Source organism: Octopus sinensis, linkage group LG16 (assembly GCF_006345805.1).
Source record: "Octopus sinensis linkage group LG16, ASM634580v1, whole genome shotgun sequence".
NCBI lineage: Eukaryota > Metazoa > Mollusca > Cephalopoda > Octopoda > Octopodidae > Octopus > Octopus sinensis.
In genome coordinates this window covers 28,739,194-28,760,776 of record NC_043012.1, presented here as the reverse complement: position 1 = coordinate 28,760,776, position 21,583 = coordinate 28,739,194, and the positions used below count along the sequence as shown (strand labels likewise).

The 21,583-nt window shown below is 37.2% G+C and overlaps 1 protein-coding gene across 1 annotated transcript in view; it reads left to right on the top strand.

Moving 5' to 3' along the window:
* The window catches only part of LOC115220288 (protein Wnt-5b-like), a 93,611-nt gene that overhangs the window by 57,642 nt on the left and 14,386 nt on the right, over positions 1-21,583 (top strand). The window contains exon 2 of the mRNA XM_036509947.1: positions 2,506-2,762. Coding sequence (XP_036365840.1) covers positions 2,506-2,762 — 257 coding nt within the window. The remainder of the gene's footprint in view (positions 1-2,505; positions 2,763-21,583) is intronic.

Below are 21,583 nucleotides of genomic sequence, written 5' to 3'. Positions count from 1 at the left end.
GGACCTGGAACCATGTGGTTGGTAAGCAAGCTGTTTACCTTACAGCCACTCCTACACCTATATATTTTAAAATTTAGGATAAAATCGGTATGTGATTTTATCAGGTAGTTGGCATGCAATCAACCGGTAAAGTTTATATTAATGAATTTATAAATGTATATTAAGGGCAATCTAGTACGTATACAGGCCCATCTGAACGCTAGGCTAAAACGCCAAATGTCTCTAAACTACCTTGAGATATCTTAAAACTATAAACACGCGTCGTCCTCGTGCAAATAAACGAAACAGAATCATGAAACGGTACAATTATGTATCAATTGATTTCAGGATTAAGAGAGAAACCTCTTTTTCCATCATCAATGTAATACAACCCAAATGCATATAAACAAACAAATATACGTACCCATGAACACAACTGCTTTACAGTGCAAATATTTTGTTGGTACATATATACAAAATAAAAATTCAAAATCTGGTTCGTTGTATTTCGACCAAGTGTTAATAACGAAGTAATTCAGCAGTGAATAATTTTGGTTTTGGTGAAATTATATATTTTTAATATATTTTAAAATTTAGGATAAAATCTATGTTTGATTTTATCAGGTAGTTAGCATGCAATCAACCGGTTATGGTTAAACTGATTGGTAAAAAAAGTCATCAACAGCACATATGACATCATCCTCACTGTGATACTGGTCCTCAGCGAAGCGTTTTCCATGTTGGGGAAACAGATGATAGTCAGCTGGGACCAAATCAGGGGAATAGGCGTGATCAACCAGTTCAGAAGCACAGTCACTCACAGCAGCCATTGAAACCAAGGATTTGTGTGCTGGAGCATTGTCCAGATGAAATAAAACCGCTTTCCGTCAGCTTTCCTAGTGCCTCAGCAAGACGGCATAGTACTCTTCTTTGATGGGGTGGCCCTTTTGAAGGTAATCAATAAACACAATGCTTTTTGCAAACTAAAAAAACTAAGGCCGTCATTTTTCCTACAGATGAAACAACCTTGACCTTTTTGGGAGCAGAAGAGATGGAGTTTTCATTGCTTGGATTGTCTCTTTGTCTTTGGCTCAAACTGTTGAATCCAACAATCATCCTGGCTTAGGAAACATTCAAAGAAACCAACTGGATCTGCCTGGAGCAATATCAGATTTTATCGTTATGTGATCAGTTTGGTGCGCTTTTGGTTAGGTGTCAGAAGATGTAGCACCCAACGAGCAAAAGCCTTCGTCATGCCAAGCTCATTGCGCAGAATATTCCCAACTCTCTCACGGGATATGCTAATAGCATTGGCTGTTTGATTTATAGTCAATCGCCTGTCAACTACCACCGTCTCGTAAACACGATCAACGTTCTCTTTGGTGGTGGAAGATGCAGAACGTCCAGACCTTGAGACATTTTCAAGACTCTCCCGTTTTGTCCTCAATTCAGCTGCCCATTTTTACACTGTTAACAAAGCTGGAGCATTATCTCCTACTGTAGCAACCCTTTCAGCATGAATGTCGTTGGGAACAAAACCGTTTTTCTGCAGGTTCTTGATAACACCCTGATGTCAAATTTTGTCGATTTTCAAGTTAAATTACTAGTTAAATTTGAAGTCTTCTTTGAAGAGTCAGTTTATCAGGAAATAAACAATGTGGTTATAATCAAGAAGGGTTGAAATTACGGCATGCAAGACTTTCACAGTTCTAGCATTACTCCTTCATAATCGACCTATGAACTTTTCATCCCACCTTCTTAGTGAACTGGAAATATTACGACATACTTGGATGATGCAAATTATTTGTGTGATCAAGTTTATAAATATTCATTTGAAATGCCTTTGGACACGATACTTTTGGATTGTAAACAGTACTTGGGAATATTGTTTATCAGTCTACGAAACCATAACTGTATTTTGGTGCGATGGAACACTGCAGCTCATCAAACAAGTAACTTTTACATTCACCTTACCGATGCTCTTCGTTTCATATCTAACATTCTTAGTAAGCAAAATACACGTTTTAACTTATATCTCTGGTGCTCAATGCAAAGATTCTAATTCAAGATTCTGTTATTCAGTTCAGTTAGCATCTATCTTTTGGAAAATTCCTATATAACCATAATTACAACCACGAACAATATGTTAGACAACAATTGATATCTTACATATCCTAGAAGGCAGCGAACTGGCAGAATCTTTATACCGAAAAAATGCTTCGCAACATTTCTTCAAACTTTATGTTCGGAGTTCAAATGCTGCTAGGATCGACTTTTCTTTTCATTATTTCGGCGTCGATTAAATAAGTACAAGTTGAACACTGGTGTCGATGTAATCAACTTACCCCTCCGAAGAAAATACTGCCGAAATTTTAAATCAATATTTTACATATCCTGTAATAACAACAACAACAACAATAATAATAATAATAATAATAATAATAATAATAATAATAATTTTAGAAAAGCAAAAAATACCTCTCTACAGCATTGTTTGAACTGTTATTAAACTTTGTTACATTGCAGGTACCTTGGTCTGGCCAGTTCATACCAGACAATTCCAGTCGAAGTTAAACAAAATGGCAAACAGAGAAGATGCTCCAGCCTCAGTTTCTTACTGCCACGCCAGCGAGATTTGTGCAACACGGAAGACAAACTTTTAGAAGTCATTACTAAAGGAGCAGCAATAGGAATTAGTGAATGCCAACATCAGTTTCGAAGCCGCCGCTGGAATTGTACAACTTTTAACACCACTAATGTATTTGGTGAAGTACTCAATATTAGTAAGTAAATCATGTTTTGATACTCATGAACTAATAATATTAACACCGTGAATATAGTTTGGGATCAGGAGCTGAGCTAGAAAATGTATTGTTCTATAAATTGCATTATATTAATTATGGCGTAACCAATAATTTATATAATGCAATTTATAATGACGAGTAGCATTACATGTAAATAATAAATACTGCTTAAACTATCCTTTGTTTTTTTTTAGTATTTAATCAGGTTTAAGGTGGTTGGCTGGCAGAATCTTTAGCATGCTGGGAGAAATGCTAAGCGGCATTTCGTCTGGCTTTCCCTTCTGAGTTCAAATTCCGCCGAAGATGACTTTTCCTTTAATTCCTTCGGAGTTGATGAAATAAGTACCAGTGAAACACTGGGGTCGATGTAACTGACTAACCCCTCTCGTTAATCTCGTCAACGTCAGCCTCAGTTTCGTTGCCTTCAGTCTGTCGTCTGTCTCGATTTTGTTTTTATGAATGTCAGCTGGGTGCTGATCAATATAGCAACATATATGTACGCACCCCTGTTATCTTTTATCCTTTTATTTGTCATTAGACTGCAGCTATGCCGGGGTATCGCATGGCTGCAGTCGAATGTATTGACTCTAATACTTATTTTTGTTACGCTTGGTTCTTACTTAATCGGTTTATTTTGTGGAACCGCTATGATGCAGGGACGTAAACAACCTGCACTCGTTGTCAAGCGGTGGTGGTGGGGTGGGACAAGCACATACACAAAGACGCACACACACACACACACATATATATATATATATATATATATATATATATATATACATATATGCGAAGTGTTTCTTTCAGTTTCTGTCTACCAAAACCATCGACAAGGCTTTGGTAGGCCCGAGGCTATAGTAGAAGACATCTGCCCAAGATGCCATGCAAAAATGTTCATTTTCGCACTCCATGTTAAAACTGACACTGAACCAACAGCTGTAAACAAAATTATGCGCGATTTATTTCTAAATGTTAAAAGGAAAAAGTCGTAATATTGGCAAAAGGCATTCAAAAGAATTGTCACCCAATTTGCAAAAAACGAAATTACTTTCTTGCCAACCCTGTGTGTGTGTGTGTGTGTGTGTGTGTGTGTGTGTGTGTGTGTGTGTGTGTGTGTGTGTGTGTGTGTGTGTGTGTGTGTGTGTGTGTGTGTGTGTGTGTGTGTGTGTGTGTGTGTGTGTGTGTGACTATAAGATATAATGATCTAAGTGTAGAGTTTGTAAGTTTCGAGCAGTCCGTGGTAGGTATAAAAATCAACGTTCAGGAACAATAAGTTATTGGCTAAGGTTGTGGGCTTTTCCCATATTGAAATTCGATAAGCTGGAAAAAAATTGTATAGCTTGATTAGCAACTTGAATCGCTATGAATGCGAATAAAAATCCAAACTGAGGGAGTGGAGCAAGTAAAATCCAGGCTACATATGTTTCCTAGCTAGCAGATCCTCTGATATAATATTTACTCAACGAGAGGCATGCAGCTAGTCATTCGTCAGGCGGAGGATACCTTAACCATATGAAGGTTACAATGTCGTTAAGGAATCCCAAGTTAACTCTTCGAAGATATAATTTGAAATGAGTGGCGAAGTCAAAAGAACAGAGTAGAAAAATCAAATAAAAAGAAAAACAAAACAAATGTTTGAAGAAATAAGATGGTCAGTAAGCAAGAAAAGTGAAAAAGCAAAATATTTGTGGGTAGGGAATTTGTTTAAAATTGTTAAAAATAAAGAAAATGAAAGGTGGGGAGAGGGGAGATTTAATGTAGATGGATAATGACTTTAAGGGAAGGGTCCTTCTGAATATTAAGCTGGGACCACTTTAGTGTGTCAAAAGTACATCGGTACTTAGGTGCATCCATGCGTAAACATTTATACAGAAAAAGATTTAGAAAAGAAGACATGGCCAAGAAAAACAAAAGAAATTAAAAGGAAGAGCTCAAAAATTTAGTAGTGGGAGTCGGGTGGAGTTGTTAAGAAAGAAGAGGAGGAAGAAAAGAAGGAGTTAGGAGTTGAAGGTTGTATACTCGCGCGCGCATGCTTATTTCTGTATACAAAATGAAGATATAAAGATATCACAAAGTTAAGGAAATATATAGATAGCTTAAAAAAAATAACTGTTATAAATACGTTGAAGAAATTCAAGTGGGAGGACATATAGGAGGATTAGCAAGGGAATTATCGGTGAGGTAGAATGTATTTGTATCTTAAGAAGGTATTACATAATTTGCGCCGGCAATTAAAAATAAGGTCGCTTCGTTCAATAAAGGCAGTTGCTGCATTGCATAAAAGATAAGACTTCTGTGATGCAGAAGTATTTGTTATATGTTATACGGTTTGGTATGAGTAGCAATGGACCATTTTTTAGGTAATGGATAAGCCTAGATAAAGAGGTATTATTAGTTTTCGTTTGAGATCTGAAGCTAGAATAGTGGTTAGTAATTTTGACCTTGAAGGTGGTGCTGTACGAGCCGATATATATATATATACAAACTTGGATGCTTCCGTGGAACGGTAAGCTTAAATAAGCTTAAATACTATATTTTTCATGAGGTATTTATTTTCCAGGGTCAGGAGGTGGGGGATCTACAGCTGCATAGACTTCCAGAGAACACTAAGAGTTTGTGGGCTTTCGATTACCTGGGGTTCACCGGGTATTATATTTAGTATTAGCCTCAGCGCTAAGACTGGTATTTTTAGTGGTGGCGAGGGAGCCGTCATCTGGGTGGTAGCTTATAGTAGCTCTCGATATTATTCCTATCATTCACTCCTTCAGTAGTCGGTATAGCTGGATCGTTAGGTTGGTTATGGGGATTGGGCGGTGTATTAGGATTGGGGCTGGGAGGTGTCGACATTGTTAAGAAGGTTTAAAGGTGTGAGGGAGTGCGTTGAGGATTATAATGTGTTGTACTTATATCATAAAGGTTAACTAATTGCTGGTTCTTTTATTCTTTTACTTGTTTCAGTCATTTGACTGCGCTCATGCTGGAGTACCACCTTTAGTCGAAGAAATAGACCCCAGGGCTTATTCTTTGTAAGCCTAGTACTTATTCTATCGGTATCTTTTGCGGAACCGCTAAAGTTACGGGGACGTAAACATACCAACGTCGGTTGTCAAGCGATGGTGGGGCGGACAAACAGACACACAAATACATGCATACATACATACATATATATATATATATATATATATATATATATATATATATACTTATATATATACATATACATATATATATATATATATATATACATACACACACATATATATATATATACACGACGGGCTTCTTTCAGTTTCCGTCTACCAAATCCACTTACAAGGCTTTGGTCGGCCCAACGCTATAGTAGAAGACACCTGCCCAAGGTTCCTCGCAGTCTTTGCAGTGGGATTGAACCCGGAACCGTGTGGTTGGGAAGCAAGCTTCTTACCACACAGCCACTCCTGCGCCTACGTAGGTCTTTTATTGTTAGAAAGTTGGATTATACTGGCAATGTTAGTAATGGTGGAGTAGAGAAATTTAATAAAGTGGAGGTTGAAGATTTACCTAATGGCATGGGATCTAGGGAAATGTTTTACAAGCAGAGCAAAGAAAAGCTTATGTAGTCGGGTTTGAAAATTAAAGGTAAGGTGGTTGTGAAACCAAATAATATCGCATATCCTGGTCCGTTTATTCCGTCCTAAGAGGTTACGCGCGTATGACTTGGGGCAGAGAGGTGCGCGCTGCAGCAGCGGATTTTGGATCCTGATTCTCAGAATGGGAGAAGTGCATATTGAGTTTGCTACTAAGGTTAACTTTGGTGGGGAGTGGACTACGAGGGATGCCTCGGGGACAGAGGTATCTGTGGTGGCAGGCTCAGGTGGTGGTGGTGGTGGTGGGGGTGGGGGAGGATCTCTCCATATAAAGAGGTATCTGATCGAATTTTTATATCCTGCACGGTGTACAGCGCTGTTGTAGTATTCTGCGTATTGCTCGAATATTTCCTTATTAACGGATGAGGATGAGATCCTATAGGACACACTGTTCATAAAGGATTTTGAGACAGAGTATGGGAATTAGAAGAAAAGCTAAAATAATTTACGTTTTTTCCCAGTTTATGGTAAGGATAGAATATGTTGTTTTGTAAATCCAGAGTGACATAAATGAAATTTGAGGTTTCAAGGCCCAGGTTTTTAAAGAAGACTATAATTCGCTTACGCAGCTGTGCGACCTCCTGGTTACCAAAGTTCGGGAACGCAAACAGAGCATCGTCCCTCTATACACTTCCGGAAAGATTAAGGAATTGGTCCAAGAGGTAAAGGAGTAGGTAGCATCTCGCGAGGCCGGTAATTTAGGCCGAGTCCATTGACCCATTGGAATGTCAAAGTAGTTGGGGGAGTCCTTGCAGTTGTGGTTGTGTGGTATGAAACTTACTTCCCAACCACATGGTACCGGGTTCTGTCCCACTGCGTGGCACCTTGTGCAAGTATCTTCTATTATAGCCTTGGGCCAACCAAAGCCCTGTGAGTGGATTTAGTAGATGGAAACTGAAGGAAGCCTATCGTATATGTGCGTGTGTGTATACGTGTATGTGTGGGTGTCTTTGTGTCTGTGTTTGTCTCCCACCACCGCCTGACAACATGTGTGGGTTTGTTTACGTTCTTGTAACCTGGCAGTTCGGCTAAAGAGACCGATAAAATAAGTACTAGGCTTAGAAATAATTAAATAAATTCTGGGGTCGATTTATTCAGCTGAAATCCTTCAAGGCGGTGCTCCAGCATCACCGGAGTAAAATGATTGAAACAAATGATAAAAGATACACACACGCACACACACACATACACATACGCGCACGCACACACACACACATACACGCACGCACACACACACACGCACACACAGTATGCGTGTATTTCTAAGTATACACATACAAGGTGTAGTCAAAAAGTATCCGACCTTTTGGCTAAAAAACAAGTAATACTTAAAAAAACTTACCATTTTAATTTAGTCTCCTTCAAAGTCTTCGCCTTGAGAGTCTACACACTTCTGCTGGCATTCCTGCCACTGCTGGAAACATTTCTGGAAACGTTTTAGGATTCTATAGAGCTGGGCCGTCGAATTTTGCTTAATGCTCTCTGTTGACTCAAAACTTCGCCCTTTGAGTGTATTTTTGAGCTATTGGAATAGCCAAAAGTCACACAGTGCCAAGTCTGAGGAGTAGGAAGCCAGAAGAACAAGTGTATTTTGATTGACGAGCAATACTTGGACGACGTGAGCGGAATGGACTGACTGAACTGTCCCATGGCCGATTGCAACTTCGGCAACAATCTCCTCAATAGTCACACAGCGGTCTTCATAGACTATTTCTCGAACTTTTGCAATCATTTTGTCATTTCTGATGGTCGATGGTCTGTCACAATGTGACTCACTGCCCACTAGGTTGCGGTTATCTTTGAACCGGTTGTACCACTCCTTTACTTGTGTTTTCCCATAGCATCACCTTCAAAGGCCTTCTGAATTTTATCGATAGTCTGGGCTTGCGTATCCCCAAGATTTTGACAGAATTTGATACAGTATCTTGAGATTAGTCTTTCACGACTTGAACTTTGAAGAACTTTCAAGAACTTAGAAATATCGAAAATTACTCTTTAAATATCTGACTCTGATCATTTAAAAAAAGCTTTCTTTTACTTTTTTCTCTTGTATTTTGTTTAAGTTGCACAATATCTCAAAACTTTGCTCAGATATCTAAACTTTCGTTCATGGCATCAACATAGAGAAAATAAGTAATTGACCATCAATATATTTGTATTTATAACTTGTTTGATATAAGAAAATCAGCTATTATGAAAAGAAGTTTCCAAGAAATTTCTGACGTTAAGAAGCATAGATGCAAGGAGACTGGAAAACGAGTAATTTATTAGAAATAAGGTTTGCGTTTTGTTATTGACGTATTTCAGGTTAACTTTTTTAATTTTTATTTTGAGGGCATCAAACTAATTTAGAATGTTATTTCTCAAAGAGTCTGTGAAGATAATAGCATGGCAGTGACACCCTGTAAAAATAGTAACATTGTAATAGGATATATCTACGCACAAAGGAAAATTAGAAAATTGGGTAAATTTTCTTACAAATGATATTTAATTCTCTGTAAATATACAAATAAAAGATAAGTCTTAGAATCACTTAAAAACACACAGCCATTCATTCATCAATCCATTTTCCCACATACATACATACATACATACATACATACACACACATACATACATACATACATACATACATACATACATACATACATACACTCGCACACACATACATACATACATACACTCGCACACATATACATACATACATACACTCGCACACACATACATACATACATACACGCGCACACACATACATACATACATACACGCGCACACATATATACATACATACATATTTGCATGCATGCATAATACATACATAAATACATACATACATACGTAGACACTCACGCATTCACACACACTCCCTCTCTCTCGCTTTCACTTTGTCTGTCTCTATCTGTCTGTCTCTGTCTCTGTTTCTCTCTCTCTGTCTCTCTCTCTCACACACACACACATACACAAATATGCCACAGATGATCGAGGTGATAGATTAAAAGAGTTTTTGTTTAGTCCCAGACTAACCCTGCTCAAGAAGATTTATGATAACACGTCTTTCGGCCGTAACCATCTTGTGCATTATTCAGATATAGTATCATATCGAACAATATTTTCTAATATGTTTCTGTTTTTTGTAAGAGGGTAGGGTATGATTTGAATGGAATGGTTGCTATTTGTAGCATTTCGAGCGATCGGGTAAGAATTCACTCGTTTTCTCATAATTCTCCCTTAGAAACTGATAGAAAAGGTAATACTAAGAGTCTGCTCGCAACTATAAATTCAGTTCTTTATGAGGTTTTCAGCTAGAAGAGTTACTGAATCACATTATTTTGTTTATGAAAATATACTGGGACTCATGGCTTAGTGGGGTGGGCAGAAAGTTCTATTTAATTAATTTTGTATTTATCTGGCCAGTGTTAATAATGGTAAAGATTGATGTTCTATTGTACACACAGGGAAAAGTGTGTTTCCGTTGTGGATAGACGTAGTCATAAGAGATGACGTGAACTGTTGTTGAAATTTTTATCTTTGCTATTCTCCAACATTTTGAAATCGCGGTGCACTGGAGATCAATTCTAAATTAGAGGCATACTTTTAATGGGAAGTAAAATTTTACTGGTACACTTATTTAGAAACTTACAAAAGCAAACTATATTTTAAAGTTTAAAATGTCAAAAGAAAAATACAGAAAACTATTCCTTACCTCGCTTTATTAGGGTTTTTTTTATATAAATTCATGAACAACTCGTTTTTCAAACTATCAGTATGAATTTTCTAAGATGATTAATTCTTAAAGATTTGCGGTGGAAATAGGTATTTCATGTGGGGAAAAACGGGTGCAAAAGACACCAGACAGACTGTTTCGCACTTTGAGGACCGCCCATAGTTATTTTGCACATCGAAAGCAGAGAAGGAATGAGTTTACTGCACTATAATTTATTCGTACTTAAGGTTTTCTAAGGCATACATACATACATACATTTATATATAATATAATACTATACAATATAATATATATAATATATATATATTTTACCTTCGACCCTTTACTTGTTTCAACCATTAGGCTACGGCCATTCTGGACAACCATCTTGAAGAAATTTATTCCAATGAATCGATCCCAATACTTATTTCTTTAAATCCGGTAATTATTCTATCCAAAGCTTTTTGCCGAACCGCTAGTTTTCGGCGACGGAAACACACCAGCACCGGTTATCAAGCAGTAAGGAGGGATAAACGCAGACATAAAGACATACATAGATATATGTATATATACGATGGGATTCTCTCAGTTTCTGTCTACCAAATCCAATCCACTCACAAGGTTTGGTCGGCTTGAAGCTATAGTAGAGTACTCTTGCCCAAGGTGTCACGCAATGGGATTGGACCCAGAACCATGTAGTTGGAAAACAAAATTCTTACCACACGGCCACGCTATATCTGTAATATGTATGCATATTTTACATTGAGCTTCCAAGTTCAAAAATAATCCTTTCTACTATAGGCACAAGGCCTGAAATATGGGGTAGGGGACTAGTCGATTATATCGATCCCAGTGCGTAACCGGTACTTAATTTATCGACCCCGAAAGGGTGAAAGCAAAGTCGACCTCGGCAGAATTTGAACTCAGAACGTAACGGCAGACGAAATACTGCTAAGCGCTTCGCTCGGCATGCTAACGATTCTGCCAGTTGGCCTAATAACAGTGCATTTATTGATGAGAGACACAATACTGAAAGAAGAGTTAAATTTATTGAAAAGTTTGCGTTGGCTGCGACTTTACACTACGTATGTGTGAAGGTATATAATTATGTATATATATATATATATATATATATATATATTATATATATATATACACACATTAATATACATGTGTATATGTGTGTCGTACCATAAGCAGGTAGAATTAGCTTATGATCGGTTGTATGTTCTCTGACGAAAAAGGCAAAATTTATGCATAGCAAGAAGTTCCCCTAAGTTATTCTCTAGTTGGTGTGTATGTATATGTGCCCGTGTGTGTCTGTGTGTGTGTGTGACTGAGTGTGTGTGTGTGCTTATATATGTTGGCGTTTTCGTTTTTTCAGATGTTATAGCTGTTGCATACAAACAAAAGTGTCCCAACCACAATCAAATCAACGATCGTCACACTCACCACCGCGCCTCTATCATCATAATTATCATCAAAGGCACCAGTAGCAGCGACAGCATTATCATTACCTATGTCACTAGCACGAGCCAAGAGCCTCGTGTTCCTTTCACCTCCCAGTTACAGCAGTTCAATCTTTCTCTTTCAAACTAAACCTCATTGTCTTTTCCTTTCTTTCTCCCATTCTTTATATATATTTTCTTTTATTCTTTTACTCGTATCAGTCATTTGACTGCGGCCATGCTGGAGCACCACCTTTTAGTCGAGCAAATCTACCCCAGTACTTAAGCCTAGTACTTATTCTATCGCTATTTTTGCCGAACCGCTAAGTTACGGGGACATAAACATACCAGCATCTCATGTCAAGCGATGTTACGGGAGGGGGGAGATAAACGCACACACATACACACACACACACACACAAACACACACACACGCGCACACACACACACACACACACACACCCACACACATATATATATATATATATATATATATATATATATACATATATACGACGGACTTCTTTCAGTTTCCGGCTACCAGATCCACTCACAAGGCATTGGTCGACCCGAGGCTATAGTAGAAGACACTTGCCCAAAGTGCCACGCAGTGGGACTGAACCCGGAACCATGTGGTTGGTAAGCAAGCTACTTACCACACAGCCGCTCCTGCGCCTATAAAATATTTAAGGGGCTAAACATAGCGGGGACAAACAAGGATAGACAAAGGGATGAAGTCAATTACATCGACTCCAGTGCGTAACTAGTTTTAATCGATCCCGCAAGGATGAAAGGCAGAGTCGACCTCGGCGGAATTTAAACTCAGAACGTAGCAGCTGACGAAATACCGCTAAGCATTTCACCCAGAGTGCTAACGATTCTGCCAGCTTATGATAATATATACTTTTCGAAAGAAAAGATTAAAGTACTGAGTACAGACATTTAGCATGATCATAGCTGGAATGTCTTTAATAATCGTTTGCTCGTTCAGGATTGACCAGCAGATAAGGACAATAGCAACAACAAAAACAGTTTCACCTAATTTCGTAAACAACTATTGCAAATGTGACGACGATAACGGTCGCTACGTGGATTAAAGCAGCCAGAAGTTAATGGCAAACCTCTTCCAACTGACAATGCAGCTGTCTTCAAAAAAGACATTAGCAATTCGAGGCAACATCTAGAAAAAAGATGAGGCGGTCAAAATTTAAAATCTTTATCATAGGTTTATTCGAGGAGGCTGGAGGTTTATTAGTTACCGCTACTAAAACTATATATCCAAGCAGCATAATCATCACAAGCACAAAAGCATTAATTCTTCCATCACTGCCACAAGCATCATCGTTATAAGCACAATTTCTTGCAGCACCATTATTACAAACATTGTCACCCTAACCAACACCTCTAACATTAATTGCCACTGTACCCACGATCTCAACTCAGTTATATTGTCACTACAACCACCACCACCAACAACAACAACAACAACGCCATCACTACTACTACCACCACAACCACAGTCTCTAAAACCACCACCACAACTACCTCCTTTATCAGCATTATTATGTTGTCACTAAAACGACCACCTCTGCCACCACGTCTATCAGAGCTGATCAGCCTCCAAACAATAGCATTAGTAACAGCAGCACCATTAACCACAGCGACATCATCACCATCGCCACCATTAGCAACATCTTCAACCAGAAGACCATCGTAGGAACCACCACTTCTGACACCCTTATTATCATTATCATCACCATCATAATCATCATTACTACTACGTCTACCACTAACAGCAACTCTTAACAACATCATGAACATCGTTCTCCCAACGTCACCAGCGTCATCATCTTCATCACCATTACAGCCTGTAACACCACCGTCATCACCAGTACCATCATCGCTGACAACACCACCAATTCAACCACCACAATCACCACATACAGTGCAGGGTATAATTCCCAAAAGACAGACTCGAATAAATACATCAAGAATATCAGATGACGAGCAAAGAATTCAATTTATTTTCTAATTTTCTCATTCTGCTACTGAGACGTTTATGAATCTGTATCTCTCTACTTTTTACTCTCTCTCTCTCTCTCTCTTTCTCTCTCTCTCCTATGCCTCTCTCTCTCTCCCTGCTCTCTCTCTCTCCCTGCTCTCTCTCCCTGCTCTCTCTCTCTCTCTCTCTCTCTCTGTTTTGTTGTCTATATGTGTGTGTGTGTGTGTCTGGGTAATCTCGCTACTGCTCGATCTGTTTGTCGGGCACATCTGTCATTGGTGCCCTTTCATTACACTCCCTGCACCCATCACTCATTATAGAACATACTCACGCACACACACACACACACACACGCACACACACACACACGCGCACACACACCACACACACACACACACACACACACACACACACCACACACACACGCACACACAGACACAAGCGCACATATACACTCTCACACATACACAGATAGTATACTCTCAGAGCTTGCATGTCTGCAAAACTGTAGAGATTGCTGTTAAAGGCAAACATAAACAATCTAACACGCACACATGTATACACCCACAAATACCCGCCCGCACACACACACACACAAGCACATATACATTCACACATACACACACATAGAACGCATGTGTATGGTATATTCATTCACGTGTATGTGTGCAGTCCCCAGCGCTTATATAATATATAGAATAATATATATATATATCTATATATATATATATATATATATATATGTACATATATATGTATATATATATATTTGTACATATATCTATAGATATATATATATATAATATATATGTATATATTATATATATATGTACATATATATATACATACAATGTTATATATATATCTTATTATATATATATATTATATATAATATATATGTATATATACATATATGTATATATATATATATAATGTAGATATATATATGTATAAACATATATGTATATATACATATATGTATATATATATGTATATATACATATTTCTATATATATAATATATATATATATGTTGTGTGTATATGTATACATGTATGTGTTTTTATGTGTATGTGTGTATGTCTGTCTGTCTGTTCGTACGTAAGTATGTATATATATGTATGTATAATATATCAGTGAATGAATGAGTTAATCACTTACAGAACTTGGTGTTCTCTTCGGTCCGAGAGGTTGGGGATCAATGATGTTCGACGCTAAAACCCTCTCCCCTACTGAGCTGAAAAGTAGCGGAACGTCGTCGTCTTTGCCTCTCCACTTCAATCTTCTCATTAAAACACTACATACAAATACTCACACACATCTACATACACACGCACCACTCACGGCATAAAGAAACACACGCGTATATATATATATATATATATATATATATATATAAATAAATATATAAATATATATACATATATGTGTGTGTGTGTGTGTGTGTGTGTGTGTGTGTGTGTGTGTGTGTTTGTGGTATACACACAACTGAGTAACAAAGAGATACAATTGTACCTTTGTTACTCATATTTTATTCATCTTTCCTGGAATCTACGCTTCGTAATTATTACAGACAGTATTTTTAATAAGCTAAGAGCGGATTTCTTCACTTAGCTGTGTCTTAATATCCGCAAGAATATCCTGTGGCCGGCATTTATGCACCAATTCTGATATTCATTTAATATTGTTGAGTATGCATGTTACTCAGACCTATTTGTCTCTATTTAAGCACTAATTCCACTGAATCTTAATTGTTTCAGTCATTCGACAGTGGCAAAATGCTTGAGCACCGCCTTTAGTCGAACTAATCGACTCTAGGACTTATTCTTTGTAAGCCTAGTACTTATTCTATCGATTCTTTTGCCGAACCGCTAAGTTACAGGGAGGTAAAACATCAACATCGGTTTTCAAGCGATGGTGGGGTGACAAACGCAGACACACAAATGCATAAAATAAGTACCAACTGAACATTCCGGCCGATAAATTAGACTTACACCTCTTCTATACTGTGCTAAAATTCGGAACCCATTCTTATTCAATAAATTGACTGGTTTAAACACGTTAAACACATTAAACAGAGTTTTATATAAAATATTATCGGCAAAAGCGTGTCAGTCAACACAATTTTTATCAATCATATAACACACACACACACACACGTATACATAGAGCTACATACGAATGTATATGTATGTATGTATGTATGTATGTATGTATGTATGTTATGTGAGGTCGCTTTCGAGTGCTACTGGTAACATGTAACCCAGTACAACATGTGGCATGGTCGGGTCGTCGGCGACTAAACCGGCAACCCCACCAAGCTTGCTTGGTGAGGAGGGTGTTTATTGGACACCCTGCGGGATGAAAAACAAAACCCGTCAAAGGGCGGAGGAACTCTTGAGAGTCAACGGCCAACCAATAAATGTCTTAAGGCTGTATCATGCGCGGGGACATAGAAATAATCGGACTGAATACCCGATCGCGCGGTTAAACCATTGGGAGTGAAGGACTCCTAGCCTTTGTTAGGGCATCCTTCTAGGAGAAGGTAACTCAGGTAACTGGGATAACTCCGACATAAAACCTGCGGCTCAGTGGTTACCGATGACGTTGACTTGTCCTTCTTTTCGGATTATGGCTGCTGTTGCTTAGTGAGTGGGATTGACTCAGTGCACAGCCTTTCCCCACTTTAAAAAAATCTTCTTGCACAGGCATTGCACAATAACAACATTGATTAAACTTCGTGCAATGGCCATACTCGATAACGAGGGAGCAGCCACCATGAATGTATGTATGTATGTATGTATGTATGTATGTATGTATGTATGTATGTATGCATCTATGCACGTGTGTGTGTGTGTGAATGTATCATATATCTGCATGTATATCTATATAAATGTATACGTTTACATATATATATTGATAAAAATGGTAAGACAACGAAAGAATAAAGGAGACCTCGATATTATGTAAATAGAGGAATTTATCTCTCAATGTAATATGTGACAATTATTCGGTTGCCATGATAAAACTCCGAGTTTCGGATCCGAGGTGGAAATCCACGCCGCCATCTCCTCATTTATCCGATGGCCGGATAACTGAAGAGATGGTGACATGGATTTCCACCTCGGAATCCGAAACTCGGAGTTTTATCATGGCTACCGAATAATTGTCAAATATTACATTTACATATATATATATATATATATAGGCGCAGGAGTGGCTGTGTGGTAAGTAGCTTGTTTACCAACCACATGGTCCCGGGTTCAGTCGCACTGCGTGGCACCTTGGGCGAGTGTCTTCTACTATAGCCTCGGGCCGACCAAAGCCTTGTGAGTGGATTTGGTAGACGGAAACTGAAAGAAGCCCGTCGTATATATGTATATATATATATATGTGTGTGTGCGTGTATGTTTGTGCGTCTGTGTTTGTTCCCCTAGCACTGCTTGACAACCGATGCTGGTGTGTTTATGTCCCCGTCACTTAGCGGTTCGGCAAAAGAGACCGATAGAATAAGTACTGGGCTTACAAAGAATAAGTCCCGGGGTCGAGTTGCTCGACTAAAGGCGGTGCTCAGCATGGCCGCAGTCAATTGACTGAAACAAGTAAAAGAGAGTAAAAGAGAGTAAAAGAGAGTATATAATATATATATATATATTATATATATATATATATATATATATTATATATATATATATGCATATATACATACATATATGTACATGCTTACATGTCTATGTATATATATATATATGCATATATTGGTACAGAGGACGTCGCAAAACGTAAACAACATGAAATACGAAGGCAAACTTGGGTATGCGAACAACGAGAAAAACAAATGGAAAACAAGACAAGTAACATAAAGAACGACCCTTCATCAGTTATCAACTGTTCATCTACTCCACATTTCGTGCAATTAACGACAATATGAGGCTTCGAAAAACAGTTGCTTCCGTGAACCCCCCCCCCCCCCCAAAAAAAAAAAATTGGCATAGAAAGTGTAGGGAGAAGGTAAGGGTAGTAAAATTAGAATGAAGAATGAAGAATATAAGTCAAGTTGCTTAAATGGACAGGTTAGTGATGAATAGCAGAAGAAATAAAGAATTTATATTTGTGAAGATGTATACACACATACGTATCCACACATGTATATAGACATTTACATACACCAACTCATATATACGCATACAAACTCTTGTATGTTATACGTATTCACGCATATACACGCTCATTTGCATCTATTTTTGTACATATAAATATAAATTCTTGCATAAATACATGCATGCTTACTCACACATCCGCATAAATGTATGCATGTGTATAAATACACACACACACACACACACACACACACACACATATATGTATATACCTGTGTGTGTGTGTCTTTGTGTCTGTTTGTCCACCACCACCGCTTGACAACCGGTGTATTTACGTGCTTGTAACTTAGCAGTTCGACAAAATAAATCGATACAATAAGTACCAAGTTGAAAAAAAAGTACTAGTCTCAATTCATTCTTCAAGGCGGTGCCCCAGCATGGTCACAATTAAAAGATAAAAATCAAATGTCTGCAAATTCTGTTTTTATACGTAAGTCGATGTTTTTTGCCTCTGTTTCATTCTTGGAAGTCTTTTCTTTTTCTTTCCTTTTTATTTTACAAACGTGTAGAGTTCCTTCTTCTGTTTGCTTGAAATGTAGCGTAGATAGGAATGGCGGGTGCAAGGGGCACAAACTACATTAGCTAAACAAATGACATCCTCTAACTGCATTAAAAAACACTATAGCATAATCTGAACCCTATTTCAGAACGTTATCTTCGTTCTCCTTCAACATACAAAAGCGAAATTTAAGAGGGATAAAATGAGTAAGACAAAATAAGGTAAATTTTCGTTTTCAATTCTCTAGAGTTACTTTGGAAATAAGGCTCATACACATCAATATTTACCCTAAGGTATCAGAAAGATCAGAAATCCAATAAAAATTTTAAATATCTAGGTCGAATGAAAGAGGCTCTTGGCAAACTAGCACGCGATATGAAATTAACGAAAGCCGACTAAATCTGAAAACTTAGCACAAAATATCCTCTCATAAAATATACCCCTTTTATGATCTGCGGGAGTGGCTCTCTTCATAATATATTTTTGCACCATGCAGATGAAGAGAAGAAATAGTTGAAATTTGTCCTTACTCATCTTGCACCAAATTCGACATGATCAAATTAGACATTAGTGTGTGTGTGGGGGGGGGGAATGACTTGGAATCCAACAGAAAAAAAAAAAGAACTCAGTGTTGAACACCAAAAATTATTCAGATATTTTATTAGTAACCTTAAATATAAGTGAGTTAAGATTGAGGAAAAATTTCTTGAAAAATCTGTCACCCGACTTTGTTTCAAATTCTTTCAACTTGAACAGTAAGTATAGTACTAACCAAGTTTTACTCCTAAAGATGATGCAACGGTACAAAATAACGATGCAATACTCGCAATGTAATAATTTCAAACAGGTGAGGAGAAATAACGAAAAATCAGAAATTACCCATTTTGCACCCTCTACTCTATTAAACAAAATTTCTGGTAACAGTCACTTGAAATAGACAAGAAATATAATGTTATGCGATGAAATCATCTACTAAATCTTTTCAGTTTACCTTAATCCTTTCGCTCCTAATGGGACACATGTATCCGGAGAAAAGTTTTTTAATACTAAAGTGAATTTTACTTAATTTAAAATGGTTTGGGATGGGACAAATCAGTATTACAGCATAAGGAATAGGATGGAAAAAAGAAAGAGTTCACTTGTCCAGAAGCGATTATCTTTTATAACAAATATATGGGTGGAGTAGATCACTCTGATCAAATGGTAACACTGTATGAACTGGATCGAAGAAAGTAGAAAATGGTGGACTAAAGTGTTCGTCAGGTTTCTGATGAGAGATGTTTATGTTATTCACTCTGAAATTCACCATACGAAACCACCATTTATAAATTTCTTAGTAAATGTAGCTGAACGTTTGATCGAGGCAGGAAGTTTCGAGTTTTCCACAAAAGAGAGTGAGATCTTTCGAACGGCCTTCTAAGACTTCAAAGTTGATTTCGAATGCAGATGATCACATGCCAGTAAAACAAAAGAATCGTAGATGTACTTCGAGGAGCAAAGGAAAGAGGACCCAATACATTTGCCGGAAATGCAGCATTCCTTTATATATTGATGAATGTTTTACAGTTTATCACACATAGCATGTTCTCGTAAATATTAGTTGAGAAAAGGAATATATTCAGTAACGAGTATGATATAAGAGAAACAACTATATAATTACATAATAATTATATAATTATGTTATTTCATAAGTATTATTTAGAAGGAGTCATTACATATATTATTTTATAAGTGTTATACGAAAAAATAATTGTAATTCATAATAAATATTATATGAGAAAGCAATTATAGCTTCATTTTGCGTTTGAAATAAACTGTAAGATTTATTTCATTTTTATTTCCGTAATTTTCCGAACTTGCTCAAAGTGCATGTAAAATACTATTGGGATAGGACAGTTTCAAGTATTTGTTCATTAGAATACTATTGGGACATTTTTGTCCCACGTTCAAAAATCATATGTAGCGATAAAAAGAAAGTTTAGATTTTAATTATGGTAGATAATGATGGTTTAAAGAAGCAGAAATGTGAAAAAAATAAAATAAAATCTGATTGTGCAAAAGTCGGAGCGAAAGGGTTAAAGTTAACATCTTAATTTTTAACGCATAAAGGGAATGTTGGTTCAAATACAATGTTGGTGAAAAGAGACGTTTAATCGCCAATTGAGCCCATGGATTTAAGTTACAGGCTGCCAAATATTCTCTTCATCATTTTGTCTGCAACTACTGTTATGGTTCTTGCGAAGTTGTCAAATGAAATTTGTACTTAAATTTGCTAATTATTATTGGTGAAGGCGTTGCTGTGTAATAAGAAGCTGGCTTTCTAACTACACACATTTGGGTTTTGCGTCCAGACCCATTGTGTGGCACCTACTATAGCCTCAAACCAAACAAAGCTTTGTGAGTGGATTTGGTAAATGGAAACTGAGAGAAAACTGTCGTATATATATATATATATATATATATATATATATATATATATATATATATATATATATATATATAGTGGATGTATTCCACTGAAACTAGGTAAATATAAGCCTTCGAACAGAGACGTCAGTGGCGACACCTGCGGGGTCTGACTGCGCTACATTGACAAGGGGCAATACCCCGAAACGCGTCTGTAGCTGTCGGACTGGCAGTGTGAAGCGGCTGACCTCCCTTGTTCGAAGGTTATAATGGATACAGATCGTGTATCAATAGCAATCTTAAGGCGGTGGCCTGATGGAGCTGACCAGCGGCAGCGATTATTCTTATATCTATAAGAATGCCATATTAATATGGCGATAACAATTAATTTATATATACGACAGTTTTCTCTCAATTTACATACATACATACATACATATATATATATATATATATGTATGTATGTATGTATGTATGTATGTATGTATGTATGTATGTATGTATATATATATATAATATATATATATATATATATATATATATATATATATGTATGTATGTATGTATGTATCTATGTATATGCATGTATGTATGTTTATGTTTGTCCCCCACCACCGCTTGACAACCAGTGTTAGTGTGTTTACGCCCCCGTAACGTAGTGGTTTGGAAAAAGAGATCAATAGAAAAAGTACCAGGCTTAAAGTAAAAATATGTCCTGGGGTCGATACATTCAACTAGAAATTCTTCATGTCGGTGTATGGCTGCAGTCTAATGATTGAAATAAGTAAAAGATAAAATATGTAGCGTGATTACAAAAGCTAATTAAAAGATATATAAAACTACTATCTCACACCAGCAAAAGGCAAACATGAAAATTGCACTCTCCCCATCTCTTTCTCTCTCTCTCTCTCTCTCTCTCTCTCTCTCTCTTTGTTTCTCTCTCTCTCTCTTTGTTTCTCT